Source organism: Podarcis raffonei, chromosome 12, assembly GCF_027172205.1.
Source record: "Podarcis raffonei isolate rPodRaf1 chromosome 12, rPodRaf1.pri, whole genome shotgun sequence".
NCBI classification, from domain to species: domain Eukaryota; kingdom Metazoa; phylum Chordata; class Lepidosauria; order Squamata; family Lacertidae; genus Podarcis; species Podarcis raffonei.
In genome coordinates this window covers 18697126-18719017 of record NC_070613.1, presented here as the reverse complement: position 1 = coordinate 18719017, position 21892 = coordinate 18697126, and the positions used below count along the sequence as shown (strand labels likewise).

General features: G+C 40.9%; 1 protein-coding gene across 4 annotated transcripts in view; it reads right to left on the bottom strand.

Moving 5' to 3' along the window:
* Positions 1 to 21892, bottom strand: part of NRP1 (neuropilin 1) — a 126572-nt gene that overhangs the window by 27710 nt on the left and 76970 nt on the right. For all 4 annotated transcript variants that reach the window (XM_053359635.1, XM_053359634.1, XM_053359638.1 and 1 more), the window contains 3 exons: positions 7013 to 7171; positions 3787 to 3931; positions 1465 to 1799 (listed from right to left, as the gene is read on the bottom strand). In XM_053359635.1, coding sequence (XP_053215610.1) covers positions 1465 to 1799; positions 3787 to 3931; positions 7013 to 7171 — 639 coding nt within the window. The remainder of the gene's footprint in view (positions 1 to 1464; positions 1800 to 3786; positions 3932 to 7012; positions 7172 to 21892) is intronic.

The window sequence follows — 21892 nt, the reverse complement described above, 5'->3', positions numbered from 1 at the left end:
GTTACTATTGCATACAGTCAAGCTTGATTAACGTTTTCAAAACACCTTGGTCCTGTTTTAAAATCCACCAGCCTCCTAAATCCTAGGAATTTATCAAATTCCTTTATAATACATTTTTCCATCACGAAAGAAACATTATTAAATGTGTTGAATATTTTAGTAGGATTATGCATGTTGTACAATATGGGATTTTTTTTTTAAGGAAGTGCTAATCTCTGAAGCTTATTTACTGTTAGAAATGAAAACTCTAAGTGGACTTAATGTGTTTGCCAGCATTCATTTTTGTCAAAGGCTGCCGGTTTTGACAGTTATGGCAACTGCCTTGAATTTAGAACCAGAAGGTTGTGCAGCATAAGGTATGTCACATCAAAAGCATATGGTGCTCTATTTTCTTCCCCAAGGGTTTGTAAGAATATGTCAAAAGAACATGTGTTTTTTAAAAACAAAAATAAGTGGTTAGATCTCATTGTTGGGATTCATTTACTCTTCACACTTGCAGTATCAAGGCCATTTGAAAACAGGCTCACTTTTGCACTCACTCACAAGAGAAATGGGGAAGAAAATAGCTGCACCTGTTTATAACAGCCATTGTGGTGTAGTGGTTAGGGTATTGGACTGGGGCCTGGGAGATCAGGGTTCAAATCCACCCTTAGCCATGTAGCTCATTCAGTGACCACAGGCCAGTCATCCAGGTAGGGTGGTTGGCTGTAAAAGTGGACAGCTTAATAGAATCTCTGACTTTACAAATATGGGATGAATCTGTACATGCAAGCCTGTGTACAAGTGGCTGACATTCATGTTCATTTAAGCTTGACAAATCTAGTAGCAAGTCGTTTTCACTGGAACCAGCTATTTATTGTCCAATATCCCTATATTTTTGTTTGGAAAACCATTTGTTTTTTGAGTGTGTATATTGCTATTATTTACTATAACATTTTACATACAATTTTGTCTAATATACACTTTTTTTTGAAAGACTCTCCTTTAATTTCAAAATCTGGAAGACTCCAATTTTTGAGAAACTGCTGTGTTTCAGTTTTTATGAAGTGTGAATTAGGTAGGTCTGCCTTTAAATGTGAACTAAATTTAATTTCATAGAATCCTAGAACTGTAGAGTTGGAAGAAACCACAATAATAATCTAGTCCAACTCACTGCAATTCAGAAATCTTTTGCAGAATGTGGGGCTTGAACCCATGAACCCGAGAGTCTCATTCTCTACCAAGTGAACTATCCCAATTTACTCTGAATCCCTCCTCAGGAGCTAGTTCTGTTGAATTCAATGGGCTTATTCCAGGAAAGCGGAATTAGGACTGGACCATTGGGTTTGCACCATTACCTGCTACCTGATAATTTTTAATGGGAGAAGCTAGGGTTTGAACTGGGGACCTTCAGCATTCAAAGAGTGTGCTCAACCACCGAGCTACACATTACTCTTCCTTGCCACATGTTGATTATAACCTCACCTTGGCCTTCCTCTTGCTGGCATCCATAATCCATTTCCAGTCCGATCCATTGTTGCTGTATCCAATCTTGAACTTTCTCATGAAGACCTTGTTTTCTCTGTGTTTGCCTCCCTGGACAATTATGCCTCGCACTATCTTCTCTTCACCGAGGTCTATTTGAAGCCACTCCTTTGAGTATGTGTGAGAGGTGGGTGGTGGTAGTGCCCACCCAACACGGCTCGTTATAAGACGCACATTTTCTGGGATCCAGTTTCGCTCAAATTCATTTGATGCAGTAATCTGAGAGTCAGTGATGAGTCCAGACACCATACCCAGCATGCCAGAGCAAGGATAATCTTAATAATAACAATAACAATAATAAAATGTATACATATACATACAGGACTTATAAGTGGTAAATGAACCAGTTTTTGCCCTTGTATTATGGACATACTGGGATTTTGATGGATCAGACTATTCACTACATTTTATTAAATTATCACTCCACTCACCACATCTGAAGGATATATGTAAATCTGTGTACTTCACAAGATACCCTATATGTACTGTTTCAGTGCAGGGTCCGTTCTGGATAGTCCTTTAATATTCTATCCATTTTGTAATACCTCAAATGCATGTAATTTAATTCTCTGACCAATCAAAGTTTTACTTCCTTAAAAAAAATATGCAGAGAAAAATGAAGAAAAAATACCATGAAGAAATTCTTCCCTGCAGGAAACCACAAAAACCCATGAAGAGCCTTTTCTTTTCCAGAGATAGATCTAATTTCTGAATGGAAAAAGTAACTTCTAATTGTGAACTTTTATATTTGACCAAAGAATCATTTTCAGTATTCTTAACTGTATCCATTAATATAGCTGTTGTACAGTTCATTATAATAGGAATGATAAAGAATATCATTATTGTTGTTTTAAATTAATTTTTACCACCTCTAGCCATATCTCTCTCTCCTTCTGTTTTTCCCTCATAAATGATGTTTCATTTGGTATCATAAAAATCAAGTCAGAAAAATGTGCTTGTCTTGAAACACAGGATGGTGTTGAAACGTGGGAATCTATATATATTTAATTAAAAAGAGGTTGCTTATTATTATGTATTTATTTTTGCCCCGCCTTTTCCCCTGACAGGGACTCAATGAAGCTTACAGATAAAATCGGGACAGCTAAAAACATGGGGGGGGGGAAACAATCCTTAAAAACCAATTAAACATTAATACAATTAAAACTATATATAAATATAAGAGATCTATTAAAATCATAAGGATAATTAAAATAAAAATAGCATGGTACCAGTAACAGATGGCACTTTCTCTTAGCTAAAATACATTGGCTTGGCTCATATTTGACACTAAGCCAAAGTGTGAATGAGAGTGCAGGTCCTCACTGCAAAAGTTGCAGCTACTTTTGCTCCTCTCCCTCGTCCTGCTGCTGCTACTCTACTCACAGCTAACCATGGTTTGGCTTAGTGATATGCCTGAATGATCTGTCTTGCTCCAGAGAAACCACAACCTATAACCAAGGTTTGTTCTTGGCTTACCAACAAGTCCAAGGGAAGCAGGTGAGATTTTACCTGTGAGTATCTGCACACATGCGTGTTCATGCTTAGCCATGGTTTAGATAACATCACTGAACCATTATCAGCTACCTAGTAAACATTTATGACTACTTTTACTTTTTAAATATTATATGTTGTTTGTTGGCTACTGGAGCACCTAATAAACAATGCTAATTTTTAGAGTCATTTTCTTCAGCATGTTTGCAAATATTTGTATTGCAATTAAGGAATTTTGCATGTTTCATCAGAAGTAAACCCCACTGTCTTTAATGGGGATTACTTCTGTGATTGCAACCTGGTTATACTTATATCATCGTCTGCAAATATTCATAAAACAGAAATAGGTAAAGGTAAAGGGACCCCTGACCATTAGGTCCAGTCATGACTGACTCTGGGGTTGCGGCGCTCATCTCGCTTTATTGGCCGAGGGAGCCGGTGTACAGCTTCCGGGTCATGTGGCCAGCATGACTAAGCCACTTCTGGTGAACCAGAGCAGCGCACGGAAACGCCGTTTACCTTCCTGCTGGAGTGGTACCTATTTATCTACTTGCACTTTGACGTGCTTTTGAACTGCTAGGTTGGCAGGAGCAGGAACCGAGCAACGGGTGCTCACCCCGTTGCGGGGATTTGAACCGCCAACCTTCTGATCAGCAAGTCGTAGGCTCTGTGGTTTAACCCACAGCGCCACCCACATCCCAAAACAAATAGTTAACACTAAATTCTGGGGTTTTTTTAAAAAAAGGTAAAAAACAAAAACTTAATCCTTACCTGTAATTTTACAGCCATACACTTCAAATCTTAGTGATATCCCAGTTTCCCAGCTTGCAGGTTTGATGCGAACAAAACGAGTCAGGATTGGCTTGGGAAATGGTCTGTAAGCAACATCAGTGGGGTTGGTGTTCCCTATGAACACCTACAGAAGGAGAGAAGGAAATGCAATTTCCCTTAAACATGTTCAAAACTTTTTCTTCTTTGCCCATAAATAAAGTGATTGATAACAATAAGTACAGCATTCACAGAGTCTGAAAGGGATAGAGGAGTAAAGGAGGACTTTCTTTAACTCATTGTTTACCTAGATAAAAAAATCCATAATTGAATATGGGCTGTTTAAACCCAATGAGTTTAAGTATGCTTATTAAAGGGGAGCCACTGAGTTCAGCTTCACATACTTCCTTCCAATAGTGCAGCTTACAAGTTATAAAGGAACCATTTTCTCTTATGGATAATTCCATAAGTAGTCTGAAATGCTCTAGATTTGTTTGCCACCACTACATGTTCACTCTACTCTCCCTTGACAGTCTCATCCAGCTAGACAAACAATACCACCATATAAATATATAATGCATCTGTTGCAGCCATTTGGGAAAGCCGTACCATAGGAAAGACAAATTCTCCACAGACTTAGCTCAAGGAAGGTGACTAATTTCCTCATTTCATTAAACAATGCAAAACTCCACTCTACAGATCTTAGGCAGTTCTCCTTTTATGGACAGTAATTTCTTAACCTTCCCCCAACTTTCCTGTTTTTTCCTTTGCTCAGAGCAGACTATAACAAAGGAAGTTGACTATCTCATAAAAAAACTCCAGGTCATCAACCTGCGTACTTTTCTTGCTCTGCATCTTTATCATGGAACAAATCCCATTGAAACCTTTCTGTTTTTGGACAATTAAGACCATAACGCACTGAATATTGCCCATGTAGCATCTTTTATGTCTCATCTGTTTCTTTCATTATAGTCTTGCTAAGAAATGCTCTTCCTTTTTTTAATGGGAAGGAAATGGCCATGGAAGAAGATCAGCAGGAATGTCTTGCAAACATTGACTATATTTACTACCAACCATCTGTTTAACTTATTAATATTAATTGCCCAGGAAAGCTAGGCCAAGGCCTGTGGTAGAGTTTGGCTCCTTTTCAGTATGAGACGACAAATAGGAAAAAACAATTAGGCTCTTATCTGTTATGCCTGATAAGGAAGAATAGAAGAGGCACAAGACCTTCAGGAATGTTATAAGCACAAATAGCAACAGTGGGGGATATTTTGGGCTTTGACCCATGAGCCTTGCTGAATAAGTCATGGTACCTACATCATATCTAGTAAAGAATATTCATTTGGCACAATGGTGCAATGCTGGAGTTTTTTTCCTTCAAGGAATATAAATATATATTCAAGGTATATAAAAACTGTGTTTTTATAAAATAAGGTGTTACAACTTTCATGATATTTAAAAGTTTTGAGATTTGATTGGGAACAAATTCCCTTAAACTCAAGCACCTTGATTCCCCCCCCCCCCAAAAAAAAGAAAGTTATGGCCTTGAACTGGTGACATATAGGCAAGCTGCCAGGATGACAGGGAACCCATAGCTTAGCAGTTTTTAGCATTTCCATCTTAAAGGTGCACCATTAATCCTGAATAAGCTCATTTTGGCATTATTTTGTTAGGACAACCAAATGCAAAGGAAGTTGAGGTTCCTATATTTGTAATAGTTGTATGCAGGTACACCTTGTCATACATGGGTGAGAAGCCAGACCTAACGAAATATATTTTTCTGTTCTACACAGCTATTAAAATGAGCTCTATCTCATGTTGTATCTGTTCACTCTTTTCTCTCTCTTTCTAAAAAGAAATCTAAATTTTAAAAGAAAATAGTGTTGGAGTCACGGGTACAACCCTACCTTTGGTCAAGGCCATTGATGCAGTTAGGTAATTTTAGACCCTGGACTTAATGATCTTATGAGGGTTCCCCTTTAGATGGGCATGTGTACTACTTCAGTTGTGAAACACACAATTAACATCTCCCCTCTCCCCTAACACCATTCTATGCCTTACAACTGCTTCCACATTTCTGACAATATAAAACCAGCAGTAAAATTGGTTAGTAAGACTTCATTGAGATCAGCAACCCCCTTGACAAGCATATAGAGCTGAAGGAGTATCCCATTTTCACTCAGGTTTCTTTGAACAGCAAAGTGTGTATACACACACATTTGTTCTGTCTCTTGGTGGGGAGGGAACTGATTCAAGGGAAGGAGGCGGAGAAGCAACTAGAGGGGGAGGGGTGCCCACAGCAGTCGCTCTCAAAAATCCAAAAGTGCCCTAAAAAGGTTGGCCAGCCATTTCTTAAATGTTAAACAGCATTACTTGAAGTGATGGGTAATGAAAGCTAGACAGTGGGCCCAAGTAGTTATTGGAAAGGACAAGTAATATTGCTGTGGCATGGGTTTTAGTGGCTAGAGTCTAACACAACTGACATTTCTGAACAACAACAAAACTGGGAAAGTCTAAAAACATTGGGTACAGCAATCCAGACAAAACACAGCAACTTCTATCAACTTCAGTGAGATAGGCATGCATGTAGTCAATTGGGTCTTAAAGTGCTTTACTTTGGCCAAATCATATCCAATGGGTTTTCCTGTTTTTTTATGTTACAGCAACTAACTGGATTAAGATGTGCCTATTGTCTATCCATGTGTGATATATCAGGGATAAAAAAGGACAAACTATTGTGAGGAAGGGGAAATTAGAATGCAAGAAGAAATTAGAATGCCTTGGATGTTTCACTATGTTGTCATTCCAGGTCTTTCATAGCTTGAGAGTTTCTCTCTGTTTTTGATTACTTACTAAAAAGAGCAATATGGGTAGCACTGTCTGACTCCAAGCACTGAATATGTTGTTTAGGCAGCAACAACAACATAAATACAGTGGTACCTCTGGTTACGAACTTAATTCATTCTGGAGGTCCATTCTTAAGCTGAAACCGCTCTTATCCTGAGGCGCCCTTTCGCTAATGGGGCCTCCGTTGCATGTGCACCTCTGGTGCGCGATTTCTGTTCGCATCCTGGGGCAAAGTTCGCAACCAGGAGCAGCTACTTCCCGGTTAGCGGAACTCATAACCTGAAGCATTCGTAACCAGAGGTACCACTGTAACTGCAACTAATAAAGCACTTTAGAAATTCACAAGCAGTTCAGGGTGTTGTGAAGATGAAAACCTTACCAAAGGTTTATTATTTCCATCTTTGACTGAAATCCAGTCTTCTCCATTGGAGCTGGTATCTACTCGGTAGGTTTTCAAAAAGTATTCTTTCCTCGTTTCTTTTGAGATGGCTCCCTGGGTCCCGATGGCAGAAACAAAGCGGAGAAGGCCCAAGTCCACCTGCAGAAAGGAGAATAATGGAGGGACAAAGAAACAGATCAATGGAAAATCTACACGAGGCAGTTCAGAAGGTAAAATCCAGTTAGGACCAGAGCAGGAAGGCAACTCAGTAATCAATTTATTGCAAAAAGGAGCTTTTAAAAATTATTGGTGGAATGAAGTTCCGGATAATGTTGACCCATGCATTTTATTAAAAACGTATAGACATAAGTGAGTATCAGAGCAAGACAATGAATAAATATTATTTAGCCCAGAAAATTGATTTATTCATGCAGGATTTTGTTGCTCATAAGTTTTTATGATATAAGGACTTTATATGAAAATGATGTATAGGTGGTATTTAACACCAGTTAAATTGGCAAAAATGTATAAAACAGGGGAAAATAAGTGTTGGAAATGTAAAGAAGTAGAAGGTATGTTTTATCATATGTGGTGGCAATGTAAGGTTATTAAATTATTTGGGGAAATGATATATAACGAATTGAAAAAAAAGTTAAAAATAACCTTTGTTAACCATTACGTGTAGTGCTGCATATAAGGAAACCATTACTATTGTAACTAACGCCTTATCTCGGTGGGGAGGGGTGTTATGTACTGAAGTTCTCTCCCTGGGCCAGCAGGGGGATACTGTAGATAGTTATGCAAATGAAGGATCGAAAGTGACATTCAGTGATTGGATAGTTTTAGAAAGTTGCTACAGTAACGTTGTACTGGAGCTCTATATAAGCAGGCTGACTGAGCCTTTCAGTTCAGTTCTGTTCTGGCCTCTGAATAAACAAGAGCTGTTTGAAGAATTGTCATCTGATATGTTCACCCACAACTTAACACTTTCTTATTAGGTATTACAGGAATGGATCTACCTAAAGAATACAAGAATTTGTTCATATATGCAACAACGGCTGCTCGGACATTGCTAGCCCAACATTGGAAAAAAGAAGCCCCCACCAAGGAAGCTTGGCAAACTAAGTTAATGGAGTATGTGGAAATGGCTAAATTAACTGGGAAACTTAGAAATCAAGATGACAACAAATATAAAAAATAATTGGAAATGTTTATTGCATATTTACATTGCATATTTAGCAGGATTTAAAAAAATACTTGTAATGTTATGGGTAATGTTTAGATTTGGAGGCAATTGTAGATAAAGATTTTATTGACATGCATAAATGAAGATAATATAAGGAACCAAGGGATGGAGCAGAGGGAATTCTGGGGATTACAGTTGTTATAATTAAAAAAAAAATTTTTTTTACTATAATGATTTTGTTTTTTGTGCGGAAATCAATAAAAAATATTATATCACTATGATTTAAGGATTCTATTTACCATATTATATAACGTGTGTGTGCGTACATACCCACACACTGTACACTGCAGAAACCTAATAATAATAATAATAATAATAATAATAATAATAATAATAATAATTAATAATAATAATAATAATAGATTGTTATGTTTTACACCTGATCCAACAATTTCTTTCCACGTGTGGTATGGCAGAACACTAGGGTGCAGGTAGAAGAAGCTGCTCTCTGCATGTGGGGGAAATGGTCAAATCTGCTTATGTTCCTTTTGTATGTAAACTAACATAGAGTCCTTCTGCATGTTGAAAACAGTAAGAGCACCCCCCTGCTTTGCTTTCATATAAGCAAGACTTTTGTATGTGTGAATGCAACACTATGACTTATTTCAGCACTGTGCAGATGCAAGCAACACTCCATCTTTGCTCTGAGTGCCTGGTGGCTTCACATGCATGCAAACAGGACCTTCAAGGAAGAATTAGAAAGCATGGTTACCGCTTTCTTTCTGTGCTTTACAGCCCCTCTTCTTTCCCCCAACTGCCGTGAACATCAAAGAACCTTCTGAAATCAGAAAGTCCATGTTTGCATGAAAACATTTTGTACACATGTAAGGGTCTCTTCACATCCCAGCTTCTGCATATATTGTCTTCATCATACAGAACTTATATTTATGCACCAGCCTCACTAGAACAGGGATCCAGTAAGTTGCTACATTATGCTTTGGTTTATTTGCACACTGTTTTTTGGCCCAAAGGCAGTTGCTTGAGAGAGAGAAAAGCCACACTAATGCTGCATCACCAAGTATGGTTCTTATCTCCATATACCAAAGTACATGATAACATTTGCTTGACCTGTCACAAGGGGTATACACTTAAGTAATGGAATTCCTAAAGAACCATTTCCACACAAAATCAAGTATTTTCCTTCCCCTTAAAATGGCATTTGAGGACTTGCTACTTGTTCCCGATGAAGCTCTTTTTAACAGGTTTCTGTCCAAATGCTGGCCAGACATTCATCGGGGTGCTTTGATTCTGCTTCTGCTAAACGCCTCCTGCACATCAGAGACTTTTTAATTATTTTTGAAACATGCAGGATACAGATTGTATGTCTCTAGTGTCCCACAAGCATCCTTTTTCCTGGAAGTATGTCATACATCCAAAAGCAAGGGTGGGGTGGAATGGGTGGGTTAAATCAACATACCCTGCATTTGCTTAGGGAAAATGTGAAGGAAGTCCTGTTGAAGACAGAAGGGCTGGTATTTAGATAGGCACAGCTAATATAATCCACTTAGAAGGTGGAAGTCCGGAGACACAGAAAACAGTATATTTGGAGGGTGGGGAAAACTGTGATATGCAGGTTGGTTTGTGTGAAGTTATGGAGTGAAAGCTCTTACTCTTAAAATAGGGTGGTGGAAGAGATATCCAACCATTCCTCCACTTGTTTGGGTTTTTTAAAGTGAAAAGCTCTCCTCCACCAATTGCTTTTTCACCCATAGGGAAAAGACACAGACTCCCACAAACTTATGCAAATATGCCATACATCCCAAAGCAAAGGTAGGACAACTGGGTAGAGGAGAAATTAAAGGTAAGAAACAGTTCATCACCCCTCCCCTGGCCTATACTGCTATTCCACTCCCTGTTAAAGCCTCAAAGAATATTAAGGGAGGGGGGAGGGAGAATCATGTCACTGAGCGTCACGTGTTGTTTTGTCCAAAGAACAATCTGAGGGTTAATGGGGAGAATGTCGGCATTATGGTGCAGAGCAATCGCAACTTAAGTTGAAATGCTCTCCAAATTGTACACTGCTGATTGTGAAGAGCGCTGCATTTTTGAGTCACGTCCAGTTATGACATTCAATTCCAAGATGAAGGACTCTCAAAAATCTAGGAGACCAAGGGAATGCAGCGCTGAGTTACTTAAATGAAATCCTTTTCTCAGAAAATTCAAACAGCTCTTCAGTTTTCAAATGATTAGGGTCCCAAGCTCATACTGTTCAAAGTTGATTTGAAATGCCTCTAAATGGGATTTTCATGTGGCTGCTTTTTCCTCCTCTCCTTCCCCCTCTTTCTCTCCCCCTTCTCTCTCTCTCTTTAAATAATCAGTAAGTCCTTCATTTTGAGTGAAGTCAAGCGATGGTCCATTATGAGAGTTCTACAGATTAAAACCTATGCTAAAATGTAGGCTTTGAGAAACGGGAGGCGAAATGGCTGATTGTACAGGATCCAATTGTCTGACATACTATTACAATGTAACAATAATTAAGAATCTGCACTACTGAAGCAGATGATTTAGAACACCACCATAAAAAAATGACAAAATAAAACACCTTGGAAGAGGTGGTTCTCCATCGACTGGCATTTATTTCCCCTAAATCTAATGAATAAAAAATAAAATAAAATACTGTTTGCACTTGCAAAAGTTCTGGGGTGGTCACAGTGCTACACTTCCAATCAGTGAATATCCTGCAACTTTTTATACCACGAATGTTCTTTTTTGTCCTACTTTTGTTATCATCCCTAGGGCCCTAGGGAAGCATCGCAGAGCAAACTAAAGTGTAACAAATCCAACCACAAATGTGCTATTGGTGTGTCAAGAACATGCTGCCAAACATGCCCGCAATAACACACCAGTTTGGAGGGGCCTAAAGCAAGCCTTCCTCAACCCTAGATGGTGGACTAAAATCCCACCATCCCTGATCACTGGCCATATTGGCTGTGGAGTTATCTATGCTGGAAAAGGCTGAATTAAATCAAAATACATGGGATTGATATAACCACCTATTGTTCCTCTGCCTACCCCTCCCCCAGTTTCCCGCCTTCCTCTGTTGTGTCTCTATGTCTACTTTAGACTGTAATCCCCTTGGACATTCCTTGTAAAGCACTATGTACATAGATGGCACTCTGTAAATAAATGAATGATAACATTTGCTGCAGAAAGTCCCAATGAACTCAGCAGGTCTTACTCCTGAGTAAACATTTTAGGTACTCAAGCACTGCATTCTTTTTCTTTCTACTGTTACAAATCTTTGATGTGCCTATAGACAAAGAAGAGTGTTATTACTGTTTGGGGATAGCTGTTGTTTGTTTGGAGTGTGTAGGTTTTGTGTGAGTACCCAACCAAACTGGTGGGTGGATATATCAAGAGTATAACTCTGGTCATCAGACACAGTTTCTTACTGAAATAATTTCTGGAACTATCACCTTTAAGGGCTCTGCCATCATTCTATTAGATACTGACCTATTTATTTAGGGTAACGATTCTGCCTGGACTTCACCTGTGATCATCAGCATGTGCTCACCTTTCGTCAGAAAGGAAATGTGGCGGATCAGGTTTCTCCCTACCGTTGTCAGGCACTGGGAGCCCATCTACAGTTGTGACAGTAATATGATTACTTGACAGCTGTTCCCTCCTTTTCTGCCCTTAGAGCCCTTTTAACTTTCCCCCCGACTCTCTTCTACGGAGCATGCTACACTTTGGTTGGGAGAACTTCTGTTTTGCATTAAGATGAACAATGGAAGAATGTGGTGATGAAAGACTGTACATCTGAAGCTGAACATCAAATACCCTAGCCCCTCCCCCCGAAAAGCATTATTTAAGCATTTTCATCCTTGCTGTGTCTCTGATTTATATTATATAGTAATATTTTTATACATATTTTTTCCATACTGTTTTAGAAAATATTTAGCATTCCTCTGTGTCTATTACCTGGACTAGTAACTATAAGTGCCAGCAAAGTTCAAATGTCTTAACTCTTCATTTCCAAGTTTAAGAGGTCTATTTTCTTGAATGTTTTCTCTTTTCCATTGCACTGGATTTTAAATTTAAGTGAGCACCAACCCACAGATCTTTAACACGACATTTCAAGAAACCTTGAGTATGTTACCTTTAAAACGACCTTCGCTAATAAGTACTGCTAGAGCTTACAATAAACAAATGGACCAATAACAGTGAGAACTACAAGCACAAGTTAGTACTAGAAGTACTAAAACTACCAACGGTGTACAGGACTGGAAATAAAACAAACATCTGCAGCACATATTCCCTGCTCCTGGGTAAAAGATGGAAATGAAAGACAAAGGAATTGCTCCTGCTTTTTCCATCAGTCTTCCTAGTGGGGCCTAGTGAAAGCAAACTGGATGGTGATAACTCTTTATTCAAAAGAACTATTGTCCCTCCATTTTCCACAGTGATGCCTGGCATCTGGTAAAAATATATCTTTGCAGCTAAGCTTTTGTCTTAAATACTGCAAGTAGTATGACATTGGAAAGGTCTGCATAAACTAGGCCTGCATTCTCACCAGGCCAAAGAAAGTCCACTAGCTATATAAGGGGCTCAGTAAGCTCCCTGTCTTCCCCTCCTTCTACCTGGCAGGGACTGGGAAGTTGGGGCAAGGAATCACCGATCACTTGGCAGGCTACACTGCATGTCCAGTGGGGCGTGCTCTGCTTGGTGGGTCACTAAGTTGTGCAGGCCTGGTGTTCACATTTTATTTGCAATAATTTCAGTAGGAGAACAAAGTAGCATGTTTAGCTACTGTGTAGTAAATCAAGTAGCAAACAGAACGAAAACAGCTGGTTAAAGAGTTGTGTGCGGCGCACAGGCCATGAAATGAATCTTGCTGCTTCCTATAATCACACAAACATAACTAAGCCCATAACTGCAAAGGACTCATTTCAGAAATGAAAATCTGTCATGCACAATAAAACATAGTCCGTTGAGACTGCTGTGGCAAGGGAGCGGTTGTTGTTACCAGCCTTTTTTAACACCCTCCTCGTAGGTCTGTCTGTTCTGTTGCCTGAGAAAACAGAAGATGAAGGGCTGGAGTTTGATTAACAGGAAGCTTTTTGTTTGTGAGCATGTCTTGTGACTTGGAAAGCTGCTGAATCTGTCATTTGACCCCCTATTTGCTGAAAAGTCAATGTTTTTAGAGAATTGTGTCATTTCCTTCGATAGCAAGCGCTGGTCTGTGTCTAATCAACCACTATGTTACATTATTATCCTGATGGCCATTACAATTCTTCTCCTGCTTGTGGTCAGCTAGCACTTTTTCTCATCAAGGTATCACCTTTTCCATGTAGTGATGAGTTCTATTCAAGGGTGCTCACATGCCACCATGCACCTGTTTTGCACCCTGGAGTGCCACTATCCAAAGCTATAATGACCCCCTCAAGACCCTGAAGAGGGAAGATAATGCTGAAGAACAACGTCTACCAGTGCCTTTTTTCTGGCCCTGCCCTGCCCACCGTGAGCCCCCACCCCCAGTGAGGCAACCAGGGCACACATGGACAGCAGCAGAGCACAGTGCATGGCAGGGGAAAAACCACCCACTCTCACAGACCTCGGGGAGTGGGACTTGTGCTCTCCGGCCAGCTCTGGGGGGTGGGCGGTGGCTGGACCCTGGCCAGGCTTTGCTCATACCACATCTACCCATGTGACTGAGCGTCTCCTGGGTGTGTGTGTGTGTGTGTGTGTGTGTGCCGGTATGGTGTACTGGTGAGTACCACCACAAAAAAGCACTGGATCTCACCAACAAAACGTTAACAAGACATCCCTCAAAACAGAAAGTGGCAACAAAGAGACAGTGGTTTTGTAGTGACAGTTACCTGAAAACAGGAGTTATCCCTGGGAGATATGAAATGGCAAGAGAACAAAGCGGAAAATGTCATTGACTCGAGGCAAAGGAAATAAAATACAGTGGTACCTCGGGTTACAGACGCTTCAGGTTACAGACTTCGCAAATCCAGAAATAGTACCTCAGGTTAAGAACTTTGCTTCAGGATGAGAACAGAAATCGCGTGGTGGAGGCGCGGTGGCAGCGGGAGGCCCCATTAGCTAAAGTGGTACCTCAGGTTAAGAACGGTTTCAGGTTAAGAACGGACCTCCGGAATGAATTAAGTTCTTAACCCAAGGTACCATTGTATCCAGGGATAAAAGAGCTTCTCAGGCAAAAAGTAGAAAGCAATATCTGAAAGCAAACAAGAGCCCCCAGGGATATTGATTTCTTACATTTATATTCCACCTTTCTTTTGTCATGGAACCCAAGACAGCATGCATGTGCTTCCTGGCAGTCAGTGGCAAGAGCCAGACATGCTTATCCTCAGCAAGCTGGTAGCCACATATGTCTTCAGACCACACCCTGGGGCAGTTTCTAGGAGAAACTGCCGTCATAGCACTAAAAGAGCCAACGTGAGGGAAGGCGGTGGGGGTGGGCTTCCACATTTTGCTTCTCAGCTTCCCTTTCAGAGCAGGTGGAAATGAGGGGGTATTTTTAAAAAAATGTAAGCTAAGAGTCTGGGGCCCTTGCTGACTCTGGGCCCAGTATACCAGTACCATTTGTACCAGCCTACTGGCGGTCCTGATTGTCAAAGTGTGCACATATTTATGTGGCTGGAATGCAGCCTACTATACAAATGTCATCCATTGCTCTGCTTGCTTTTGCCTCTAGCCCCACCCGCTTGTGCCTGTGACCCCTGCAAAATTGACTTCCCACAAGGGAAAGCTGAGAGAGTAAGAAAACAGACTCCCTACCCTGCCTTACAGGAAGATTAAGATCAAGTTAGAAAAGATGCATGCGTGCTGTGTAAGGTATGAAATGTGGCATGCATGGTTTTCTTGCTGTTAGCCGCGTGCCAATCTGCCAGCTGCTGTCTATATCATTTTTCCTTGCTGCATGGAAATTGCTTGCTTATCAGAGCTTCCACAACATGATTTTGCCATGGGGGGTGAAACCTCTGTGGAAGGGAAAGTGTGTCGGAAGCAGTGTTTCTTTGGTAAAGCTGTTCCTTCTCAGCCTTGGGACCCTCTTCTGAAAAAATGGAAATCATAGTGGCCTACCTCATAGAGCTGTTGGGAAGCCCAAAGAAGTAGAAATTATGAAGAAACCTCTGTACCAGAACATGCTGCAGAAATGACTGATAACAGCAAAAAAGGAGTAAGATGTGCTATTTTCAAATGAAATGTTTTGTTTTATCTTTTTTTAAAATTTAAAATTGTTGGCACTGCTGAGGGAAGGCAGAAAGGGCCTCTGACACTTGTCACGGCTATGCTTGCAAGCTTTGTCACCCCCCTACCCTAAAAAATAAGGTGGGAAAAAAAAGATCTATCTTTTTGACAGAGAAAAGATAATGCGTGTGTGGGCTGCGTCACATCTGGATTCATGGCACATTCTCCTACTCTTATGTTAATTTTTCCCCGCATAAATCAGAAGCAACTAATTAAAAGAGAAATATTTAATTCTGACATGTTCTTTGAACTGGCATTCCATCTGGTTCTGTTTTTGAATAGTAAAAAAATCTGCTGTAGCTGTAAAAATTGGCAAGCGGTACTCTGGTAAGGGGAGACAAAAGCGACTCAGTACAGCAGGTTCATACACTAGCGTTTCAAGCTTGAGACATTTCCAGAATTCAGCATACCAAACAGCTCCGGCATGGAAACTATGAAAATTAAATGTGAAAGCAGCGTGCAGGGTAAGGTGCAGGGAGGAATGCCATTCCCATCCAGGGATAGGACAGTGACACTAGTATACATTAGTTCTGTGTGGTATTCTTAAGTGTTAGGCAGCCTTTGAAAAAGTGATTGGTTGGGAAGTTGTGCAGAATACAATACGTCCCATTGAAACCAGCTAAGTGTGCTTTACAGTGTGTTTTTACTGGCCATGCAAACAAAGGAGAAATGTGCTTTCAGACGCACGCCAGTAAGCTATGCTCCATCTGCACAACTTTTCAAAATAGATTTCAAGGTATATTATTTTCAGAGGAGTCAGAGAACATATCCCTTTTCCCAATTCACCTCCTGCTTGGCAACACCAAAAAATCTGGACATGAAGGCACAATGCATTCCTACGAGAGAGAGAGAAAAAAGACTGTGTGCTTCAAACCAAAGCAATCAACTTCTTATGTAATTGGAAACTTCTCTGTGGCAGGGACAGAGGCTGATTAACTCCTGGCACCTTCGAAAAAGATTGCTTTCTGTCTACAAGGAGCACGGCTTATTGTAAAATATTACTTCTCTGAAGCCAAAAGCTTTGCTTTAGCATCACATTAGCCTGCAAATGCACACCTAAGACATTTCGCAATCAATGGGTCAACAAAAGAAATAGATGTGAATGGGCTCTCCCATACCCCTCATCCTTTAGAAACCCTTGCTAAGCTATAAATTATTCAGAAACTTAATACTTTTAATTAACATTTTGGAATACTTTTTGTGATTTAGATTTAATTTTAAACCGTAGCTTAATCCTGCAGTTTGGAACACAGACAAGTATTTAGTGGAACGGCATTCAAACCAGCGAAGTTTCTTATTGAATTGCACTTTCAAAACAAGACACACTTATAGAGCTTCAAAAATTCTCAGAAGCAAGCTACAAGTGTCCTGCGGTCTCTGCGTTGAGTCCTTCCCCTGGAAACGGTTTTTGCATCTCTTCCAGCAGTCACTCTCATTCCAGGCAAGTCTAGTTTGTAGGTACAAAAAATGAGTATTGAAAGCAGGCAGGAATTACTGCCTTCTCAAATGGTGTCACAATAATTTCAGCTCCATATTATTCACCATATAACCTTGGATGCAGCTACACACAGCCAAGCAACAGGCCCCCTTCAGTCTTGGATTATATAATCCCTTTTTAGAGGACAAAATTCATGCAAGGGAATACACATGAAGAGGGAATAGGATCATTGTGGCAAGGCCTGTCCCTTACATACATTTGTCTAAAGACCTACTCTAATATATTCCAAAATATTCTAATATTTTTGGCACCACCAAGATAAGGTAAAGCATTTTAGTGACTTCTCTCCGATTGGCCAGATATTGCCTGTGATCCTGGCAGAACAGATACAATCTCAGTGACAGCTTCTCATAGTTCTGCAGTTTAACTCCAGCTCATACTTTACAATGTACAATGCAACCGAGTGTATCCTAGGAGCACAGGGTTGTGGCAAACTAACTTTTACTCACAGTATACCCATTGGAATTAATGGATCTAAGTCAATCATGTCCAGTCATTGCAATGGGTCTCTTCTGAGTATTACCAATGCTGGGTATAATCCACTGGAAGTTGCTTTATTCCAAATTAGACCCTTGGACCATCTAGCTTTGTAGGGTCTGCACTGACCAGTGCGGGCTCTTCTGCATGCAAGTCTGATGCTCTACCACTGAACAAAGCAACCCTTCCACATCTTGAGAGTAGCTCTTTGACACAAAGAATAAATGTCATCTGGTGGATTCAGCACAGGAGGCCACACAGGAGAGAAATAACAGACTGCATAGATACCAGCTGCTTCTCAGTTGTTAAGTTTAAACATCCAGTCTGAAACGTAGCCTGGTCATAGACAAAAAAGAGGGGCTTCAGTTTGTTTAATCTATGTGGACTCTAAAAAAAGGGGGTGGAAAGGAAGAAGCTGTTGCTGAATGAAACATTTGTTCATTGACAGATGCAAAGGCTAGAGCAAGGCCTTTTAGGACTGCATTTTAAAACAAGGGAATACACAATAGTTTCAGGTTCGCACAAGCTCTCCTGTGATGGCAGGAAGTGATGGTGACAACAAAAACAAAATCAGGGTTGCGTGAGCCCAGGCGATGGAATGCACGGATTCTGGAAAGACAGATAGTTAACTCAGTGAAGCAAAGATCCTTTGACCTGCAATCCCCCCACCAGTTTGAGAGAGTGTTGTAACGAGGGCAAAGTTCAGTGGAAGCATAAAGGAAGGCTGGAAAACACACGGATGCAGGCAGTGAATGACTAGGCAGCAAGAAGAGACTTAAAGGGACAATGAGTTGAATAAGACCGTCATGGCCTCTTAATTGCTCCAGCTTATATCTGAGCACAGATGTGGAAACTAGTCCAGGCAAAGATACGTAACTGAGCCTAAAAGTGATGGCAAGATGCTGTGTAATTAAATCTGCAGAGTAGCAGATGCTGTGCTACCAGCTCTTTCTTGGATCCCTGCAGTGTCTTCACACCCTCTTCTGCTCCTACAAATGACCCACTATCACTTTTCTGTTCCTCCTCAAGTTTGAACAGCTTCTCAGACTGCAAATGTTTCTCCCTCCTTTTATGTTTTGGGCCCCAGCAGTGCTTGAAAAACTAATTGCTCACCACTTGAACTTGTCAAGGCTGCCAGCACCCAGATCTTCTGACACGTAGAAACTAGGGCTGCAGTCTCTACCTTTAAGAACTGCAGAACAGTTATTATTTTATCTCCAAGTTGGAAAAAAGTTACACCTGCTGAATTTCTACTATTGTTCAATACACAAGAGCCCTACTGGACCATCTTGCCTGCGAAGCCTGGAAGACCTGCTCCTTGCCTAGCAGGCCTTTCCCCACCTGGCCTGGGCAGGGCCCTGACAGACTCCAACTACAAAAGCTGAGGCTGCTGAACAGAATCTTGGGTTGAGCGTTGTTCAGGGATTTTTGTCGGAGAGCAGCTGTTGATGTTAGCTTTTTGCATGTTTATTTTGGATGTTATGATTTATGTGGAAACTCTTCAATCTGGTTGTGTGCTTTTTGATATTTTGTTTATTGTTTAGGACTACTTTTGTTACGTTGTAGTTATGCAATTTTTTATATGTCGCAAGCCGCCTTGAGCATGGTTTTAATTTTGAAAAGGAGGCATACAAATAAAACGATTGACTGAAAAACCCAATATGAATGAGGCTTTATGATAACAACTTTTGTGGTGACCCAGGAGTATGTCCAAATCTGCTTGTTTAATGCTTGTTTATTGAAAATAAACGCGGGTGGTGCTGTGGGTTAAACCACAGGGCCTAGGACTTGCCGATCAGAAGGTTGGCGGTTCGAATCCCCGCGACGGGATGAGCTCCCATTGCTCGGTCCCTGCTCCTGCCAACCTAGCAGTTTGAAAGCATGTCAAAGTGCAAGTAGATAATGAGGCGGTAAAGTAAATGGCGTTTCCATGCGCTGCTCTGGTTCTCCAGAAGGGGCTTAGTCATGCTGGCCACATGACCCGGAAGCTGCATGCCGGCTCCCTCAGCCAATAAAGTGAGATGAGCACCGCAACCCCAGAGTCGGTCATGACTGGACCTAATGGTCAGGGGTCCCTTTACCTTTACTATTGAAAAGAATTTCTGAAACCACCAAAGATTCAGTGATACTTGCTTCTGAGTAAATGTAAATGGAGGACTGGGTTGCACGTTCTATACCAGGGCTAGGGAACCATTGGGCCAAGGGCAAATGTGGCCCTCTGGCCCTTTGTATTTGTATTTGCCCCCCGCCCACCAGCATGTGGACCCTGGAAGGTTGTCCATGAATGAATATGTCCTCCCTACCCCAGTTCTAGACTCTCAGTGCTGCACATTGGAGAGAGAACATGGTTTGCATGCATAAGTTATCAGGTTAGATGCCTAGCATCTTCAGTTAAAAAAGAACTGGATAACAAGGAAAAGAGCCCTGACTGATAACCCAAAGAGTAGCACTGCCAGTCATAGCTGACAATACTGAACTGGATGGACAATAAATTCTGAGCTGGAATAAGGCCCCTTCCTGGAAATAAATACCCTAATCTGTTGTTTTGCTCCTGAACAAGTAAATATGGAAAACCAGCTTTGTGATGTTATCCTCTCAACTGAGCAGCCAGTCCCACTTGTTATAATTTTCTGGAGTGGCATTATGAAATGTGAAATGACATGAGCTGAATAGATAACTTGTGTTCGTGAAAAGGGGAGAGAGGGGAGGAGGAAATGAATTGACAGTAACCTGGCTTTCATGTCAGTGCACTCCCTAACGATGAGTAAGCCTGACAATGACGACTGTGAACTTCTGCTCTCAGGCAGCCTTTCAAAGCCAAGGAAGAGTCGAAAGCAGAGCTGTTTCTAGGATTCATCTTATCACAAGCAGTTGTTGTACGATAGATTTGGGTACTGTGCGTGCTCAGAAGAAGTGGGGGAGGGAAAGCAAGAAAAAAAGCCAGACACTGCAGGTTTCCTATGCTTCCCCAGACTCTCATGCAAAGCATTTAGACCCCCCCATTAAAGCCAATGTAAGCAACTGCCTGAAAGAGGAATAAACTTTCTCAAATACACACACACACACACACACACACACACACACACACAGAGTGTACCAGCCACACACATATATGAAAATATGTGTATATGCCTGGCGTGAAGACAGAATATTGTACGGATGTTAATGTAGGGTGCCGTAAGATGAACTGCAATAATTTTTCAGCCTGCTGCTGGAATACTTCCCTTTTGCATCCGTGTTATAACAGTTCCTCTCCACACGGCAGTCACAAAGTTATAAATATTAAAGGAATATGGATTGCTTAATCATCTGAAAGGGAAAAGGAAGGAGACTCCATTTGGAGGCATCTTTCGTTCAGAGGAAGTATTCTATACTAATAAATGCTTTAAACGCAATCAATATATTTTTTCTTGAACAAGGGGGAGAAATGCACAGCATTTTTGATGTTTTAATCAATGCAGACTGTTGGAGGAATTAATATTATCTAACCTATTTGTCTGGGTATATCTTTCAAGTCTTGAAAGTGGGGGGGGGGGGCAAAAGAAAGGGAAATTAGATTCCTCCCAAAAAGCACTGTGAAGTTTCTGTCTCCAAATCAGCTATTTGACCTTTGGTGGAAGTATAGCTAAGAAGGCTACTGTCTGTAGAAGTTTTAATATTCACAGTTCATAAAGCAGCAGTCCAGACTGATGGCAGGTGTGAGTCACCAGAACACAGATGCCTCCTCTAATGTCCCTAAGAGTAGTTGGGGGCTTAACGATACATGATGTGTGTGACCCCAGTTGTTTGTTTTTAAAGCTCAAATTATGTATTTATTAGCTTTAAGCCTTGCCCTTACTCTCAAAGGAACCCAATACCATTAAAAAGCAGGAACTATATACCTCTTCAGGGAAGTGGCACTGGGGTGAGGATCATAGAATTGTAGAGTTGGAAGAGACCATGAGAATCATTGAGTAACCCCCTGCGATGTAAGAGATCTTTTTGCCCAATGTGGGGCTCGAACCTACAGCCCTGAGATTAAGGGTCTCATGTTCTACTGACTGAGCTACTTATCTGTTCAGGGAAGTGGTACTGTGGTGAGGATGTTCAACCCCTTCTGACCATTCTGCTACCCTGGCCTAACACACCTTCCGCAATTTGCTATTTGCCTCTTTGGGGCAGGGAACATACAGACACCTTACAAATGCCTGTGTGCTTCCCTCAAATATCATGGATCTCCCAAGCTGCATTTAGTTTGTCCAAGAGAGTCCTTTTATTGAATCAGGCACCCATGCACTCAGTGTAGATAGTAAAGGCACGTGAAATAGTCTTCTGGCTAAGCTTCTCAGAGTTGGGCAATGGTCTTTCTCTGCAGACTTGCCAGTGCTAAACCTTGGACATCCTTTAGAAGTACTGGAAGACCTATTTATTTGGATTGGATTAGTTTTTGGCATCTGAGGAT